The 6,487-nt window shown below is 37.3% G+C and overlaps 1 protein-coding gene across 1 annotated transcript; it reads right to left on the bottom strand.

Annotated features, from left to right (window-relative positions):
• Positions 1-4,620: 4,620 nt before the first annotated feature.
• LOC131974943 (complement C1q-like protein 2) lies at positions 4,621-6,051 on the bottom strand. The gene is made up of 4 exons (XM_059337453.1): positions 6,033-6,051; positions 5,238-5,276; positions 5,005-5,136; positions 4,621-4,904 (listed from the first exon to the last, which is right to left on the bottom strand). Exons 1-4 carry the CDS (start codon positions 6,049-6,051, stop codon positions 4,621-4,623), a joined length of 474 nt encoding a protein of 157 aa, XP_059193436.1.
• Between the last annotated feature and the right edge of the window lie 436 nt (positions 6,052-6,487).

Here is a 6,487-nt window from a genome sequence, read left to right as displayed (position 1 = left end):
ATCAAGTATAAATCTTCTCTGACCAGTCCGGCCTGCGGAGCCTGCAGCATAGTTTCTCTCTTCAATATCTGCCTGATGTTAAAGATGTTAAATCGTGATGCAGCTGTGTCAGATTTGACTCATGGTGCCCGCTGTTTCTGTGGTTTTGCACGATAGGAAAAAGTTTTTGTTGTTTGATATTTTGGAGTGAAGGAACCTCAGAGTGTCCTTGTGATGAACAAGAGGAGCATTTGTTTCCTGTTGGAGGTTAAAAACACTTGTTACCTTTTATGTGAATGTGAGCAGCCTGAAGAGACAGACTGCAGACTGTGTCCTCGCTGCAGCTGATCTCAGCTCAGACTGTCTCTCAGGACTCTGCTGCCATCTAGTGGTACAATGTCACATCTGCTGACATGACGGTTTCTTTCCATCTTTTATACTTGTGAGGAAGCATCAACTCCCTCACTAGCTGTTGCTTAAACCCCTTTTTTTTTCTTTAACAAAAGTGCACAGACTCATTCACAGTTTTCTTTGTTTCCTTTCTTTGTATCAAATGGTTAGATGATAAATTTAGGAATACAAATGATTTACTTTGCATAAAGCTCAGTTAAGTGAAAGCCATAACCTGTCCTTTGTGCTGGTGCTTAAAGTGCTAAAAGCTCAGTTAAGTGAAAGCCATAACCTGTCCTTTGAGTCCTTTGTGGAGGCCATCTTGTGCTGGTGCTTAAAGAGGAAGCACGCCACAGTTGCAGCCCTTTTATCATGTATGTGAATAGGTGGGTACTTGCATCTGATTGGTCAAAGGATGTGTAATGAAAATGACAGCTTATTAAGATAAATTTTGAATAATAAAGAAATGTTTCACTTAATTTGAATGTATAACATTAATGATCACATATTGAATAGATTAAATGGGGTTTGTTGGTGTGAGCAAGCTAAGAATAACTATGTATATCTGTGTTTCACCTTGTCACCTCTCATGTTATAGTGCTGACCTGATAGGCCAGTTTGAACTGGCAAGGCGGGCTCTCATACTACATATATGAGTGACATGACAGAGACAGAGGCTGATAGAGGGAGAGCGTGTCTGAACTGTTTGAGCTGTGACAGTTTTTTTCACTCAGACTTTTATTTTCAGTCTCAAAAAAAAAAGAACAAGACAAAATAAAATATTAGTTATTTTTCAGCATAACTCCTGGCTATTGTGACGTTTTTTTGTCCTCCCCAAGTCTCACTATGTTTCCCTGTACCTCACATTGCAACAATACTTCTGTTTTCATCCATTTCTTTTTCTTTCTTACTTTTAATTTGCTTTCCCTTTTCTTTTTCTGTTATTTAAGTTTTTATTCAATTTCTTATAGGTCAAACATCATACAAAAGACACCAAACTTCCACACAAACAAATCGACCATATTAAACAAAAATACATAAAATAAAAACAAAAAATGCATATACATGCAAATACAAATACATACACAAATCCCAGCCCATAAACATTTCCCAACACTAAACACTATGTTCGCAAAGTTAGTATATGATAATATATATACACGCATATATACATATACATATACATATACACATACACGCAAGTCGTCCTCCCCTTATATGTTGTAGGCACCTATTCCCCTCTTATATGATTCAGAAAATGACCCCAGACCTGGTTAAATTTCCCTTTGTTATCATTCAACCTTGCTATCATCAATTCATAGGAGGCATTGTCTGTCATCAACTTCATCCAGTCAGCAAATTCTGGTTGAGTCTGACTCTTCCAGTGGCGAAGAATAATTCTAGCTGCAGTGATGAAGCCTGTCAATGCGAAACCGAATTCTGCTCTTAATATTCCTGGTGGTGACCTGGACCTGTCTACCAGTAGACAGAGCTGGGGGGATTCTGGTAGAGCTTTTCCAAGCCATTCACACAGTTTCCCTATAACCTCTTTCCAGAAAGGAAAAACCAAAGAGCATTCCCACAGTGAGTGTAAGAAGGTCCCTGCCTGTGCATTACACTTCCAACACAGGTTGTTCTGCATCAAGCCCATTTTATGGTGCCTTACTGCCGTATAATAATACCGATGAATAATTTTGTAATGCGTGAATTTGCCACGGACGTCCCTGATGGACCACCCTGTGTTTGTTATTATTATTATTACCAACCAATCAACCAACCAACCACCAAACTAACCAACCAACCAACCAACCAAACAACCAACCAACCAACCAACAACCAAACCAACCAAACCAAACCAAACCAACCAACCAACCAACCATCCAACCATCCAACCACCAAACCAACCAACCAACCAACCAACCAACCAACCAACCAACCAACCAACCAACCAACAAACCACCAAACCAACCAACCAACCAACCAACCAACCAACCAACCAACCAGTGTTTTCTTAACTGTTTTAATGTCACATGCCTCTCTCACAAGGCTGATGCAATTTTATCAAGTATAAATCTTCTCTGACCAGTCCAGCCTGCGGAGCCTGCAGCATAGTTTCTCTCTTCAATATCTGCCTGATGTTAAAGATGTTAAATCATGATGCAGCTGTGTCAGATTTGACTCATGGTGCCCGCTGTTTCTGTGGTTTTGCACGATAGGAAAAAGTTTTTGTTGTTTGATATTTTGGAGTGAAGGAACCTCAGAGTGTCCTTGTGATGAACAAGAGGAGCATTTGTTTCCTGTTGGAGGTTAAAAACGCTTGTTACCTTTTATGTGAATGTGAGCAGCCTGAAGAGACAGACTGCAGACTGTGTCCTTGCTGCAGCTGATCTCAGCTCAGACTGTCTCTCAGGACTCTGCTGCCATCTCGTGGTACAATGTCACATCTGCTGACATGAAGGTTTCTTTCCATCTTTTATACTTGTGAGGAAGCATCAACTCCCTCACTAGCTGTTGCTTAAACCCCTTTTTATACAGGTGCATCTCAATACATTAGAATCTGATGGAAATGTCCATTTCAGTAGTTCAAGTCAAACAGCTCCAACCAAGTATTGAGTCATATAGATGGACATACTTTTCAGAGGCCAACATTTCCATATTAAACATACTTTTTAAAATTGGTCTTTTGTAATATTCAAATATTTTTGAGACACTGGATTTTAGGTCTTCATTAAATGTAAGCCATAATCATTATAATTAGAAGAAATTATCAAATTAGGACATGGAAGGTTTCATTCTGTATGCAATGGATCTATATAATGTGTTATTTCCACTTTTTGAATTGAATTACTGACATGAATAAACTTCTCTATGGTATTCTAAGTTATTGAGATGCACCTGTGTGTGTGTGTGTGTGTGTGTGTGTGTGTGTGTGTGTGTGTGTGTGTGTGTATATGTATATATATATATATATATATATGAAGCCACTAAAAAAGTCTCTAAAAGCTTTTTTAAAAAAATCTGAACCTTTAGTTTAGTAACTTTATAAGACTGATTTAGGTGAATTGGCTATATTTTCTCTGTTTTACAGAATGGCTCCCCGATGACTTAGAGTAAATCAAGTCATTAATTTTTTATAATGAATAAGTATTTATGATAATTGTTAATTATTCTGATAGCCATCTCACCACACTTTTGAACCACGAGACCCACACAAGTGTTGCTCAGGTTCATCCTTACATATCTGATATCCTTTTGGGAGGGATAGCATTTATGATAATGCCGTTTTTTACATTTTTGATGCTCCGGTATGAGGCATCCTATAACTGTTAGAGATAACATCCCTACATTAATAGTGCCCCGTGCAAGGTATTTTTTTTATCTTTAAAAGAGGCATTCTAAAATCTCTACAAAGTGCATGATGAATTAATTAATTTACAGAATGAATAAATGAATGTTAAAATAAATATAGAAATTATATATAAAATAATAAATACATGAGTGACAGAATTAATAAATACTTGTTGAAATAAATCCAACAATACATCTGTAAATAAAAGAACCAATACATTTAATTAAATACAATTTAATTCTGACCAAAATAAATACAAAATAAATCGATAAATCAAAGAAACATACTGAATTAAATGAATGATAATTAAATAAATGTTGAATAAATACAGAAACAAACCTGTAAGTAGAAGAGTAAAAAAACAAACAAACAAAACAATAAAAAAAGGCCACAGGTAGAGTTTTGGTGATATATTTATTTGTTAATTCACATGTCCACGATTAATGTTTGTCTTTATGCATATGTATAGAGATGAAAAAATAACATAACATATTACATTTCAGATCTATTAACCCTCTTAAACCCCACAAGCCTGCAGGGGTAAAAAAAAATCACTTAAAATACAGTGTTTGTTGTAGAAAGAAGCTAAAGTTTCAGACAGTCCCCTGATTGAATCATAGTTTATCAAAGTTAATGTTAGAAATAATAACCAAAATGAAGCTTAAATTTGTCAGCACTTGGAAAAGTGTTTGAATATAGCTTTAATTTTATTTCAAAAATAAATTTTTAAAACATGATTTCTGATTTCTGTCATTCTAACTGTGCTATTCTGCCCAAAGACATGTTTGAATTATTTCCACTTCTAGCCATGATTGTGCTGATTCCAAGAAAAAACAAGAACACAGAGAGTAAAATGTAAAAAAAGAACAACAAAATAACCGTGAAACTGAAGCGTTTCTGTCTCACATGGGGAAAAGCAGATGACCGCTGAATGTGCTGTAGTGATTCACATCGTCGAACACCTTCGAATTACGACACAGTCGCAGAAACACGGAATGTCTGACCTCCAGGAGCAGCGTGACACTGTTGGAAGCCATCCCGAAATAGGCCTTCTGCCTCTCATACGTCGAGAAGATGCCCTCCGAGTTCTTGATGAGGACAGCACAGGCGGGATGTTTGTCGTCTCCATGTACACCGATTTGCCACTCAAAGTGGTACGCTCCTTTCACCGGTGCGGTGAAAACACCTGTAAGATTTTTAAATGCGGCTTTGAATCATCTCACAAACAGGCTGACATCATCTGCATATAATCAGAGTTTAGGGGTTAAGTTTCAGAGTGGAGGTACCTGTGTGTTTGTTGTAGCCATCTCTGATGTTGGTCTGGACGTGTTTGAAGATCAGCGTGGTGGGGTGTGAAAACGGTCCCTTAGTCTCTGAACCTGAAGTCACCAGAGCGACGGAGAACGCCACCTGTGTGCCTGACAAAGACAACAGCAAGGCCCAGAAAAATATTAGAATTATCCCGTTTTCAAGAAGTTTGCATGTTGAATTTTTCTACTGAAGCGATGAAAATTGTTACCTTTCTGATTTTTCAGTTTCTGCAGCTCTGCAGCTTGTTCTGCAAAAAAAAAAATGTCTTTAAAGGTTGGATAGGGGGGGTAAAAAATTGTGTTTTTTGTAATTTTGTGTGGGTTTTTTTTTCTTTTTTTTTTACGTGTTTTTTGTATATTTTTGTTTGTTTCGCAAGGGTAAAGAGCTGGTCCGTTGTTCCACGGCCAGGACGAAAGCCGCATTGTTCCTCCTGAATCTGAGGTTCGACAATCGGCCGGAGCCTCCTTTCCAGCACCCTGGAGTAGACTTTCCCGGGGAGGCTGAGAAGTGTGATTCCACGGTAATTGGAACACACCCTCCGGGTTAAAAAAATTTGTTTTTTGTAATTTTGTGTGGGGTTTTTTTTCTTTTTTTTTTACGTGTTTTTTTTGTATATTTTTGTTTGTTTGTTTGTTTTTTGTGTTTCAAAATGTTGATCCAATAAATGAAAAATAGTCAAAAACCAACAAAATAGCCCCAAACTCCAAAGGGTTAATTGACAAATTTGAACCAGAATCTCTTGGATTTCAGAGGTTTAAGCAGTGTGCTGTGTGCATGTGATTGAGGAATAGCAGATATTCAGGTGTACTTGCATAAAATCTGGTTGTTTTGGTCAAGATTATGCTAAAATATATTTTCCCAACTATATTTAAGTTCAAATGTTCACTATTTGTTGCACTATTGAATAAATATTGTTGCAGTCAGTTCCTGCATACAGGTGTCTGCTTTAAGGACGTTAGCGAAGCAAATTATTTATTTTGACTGGACTGAAAGTTCGACTGACCTGTCAACATCACAATCATTATAAACATAATCACAATAGAAACAGGAAGGAAGAAAAGAACAAGAATAAATAAGAAAGAAAACTGATGAGAAGAAGGAAGAACAAAACCAGTGAATCCTGATGAGAAAGAAACACAAAAAGAAAGAAATGCAGAAAGAAGGAGGCAAAGGAGGAAGAAACGGATTGAAGAGAAGTGATAAAAAAAAGAAATGAAAGAAAACAAATGAAGGTGGAGATTTGACTGTGATGAGTCAAACAAACCAGGTATTAAAGTCGTCCTCAATACTTAAGTTTTAGCATTTATGTGCATTTATTTGACCTTTTGAACCATCCTTCATAACGCCTAACCTGAATGTTTTAGCCCAGGGATTCCCAAAGTGTGGTGCGTGGACCCCTGGGGGTGCGCAAGCTGCTGCTAGGGGGTGCGCGAGATGAAAAATGTAATGGCGGTCTGA

Source organism: Centropristis striata, chromosome 7, assembly GCF_030273125.1.
Source record: "Centropristis striata isolate RG_2023a ecotype Rhode Island chromosome 7, C.striata_1.0, whole genome shotgun sequence".
Classification (NCBI taxonomy): Eukaryota; Metazoa; Chordata; class Actinopteri; order Perciformes; family Serranidae; genus Centropristis; species Centropristis striata.
Note: the sequence above shows the minus strand (reverse complement) of the source record. Positions and strands in the feature narration are given on the sequence as shown.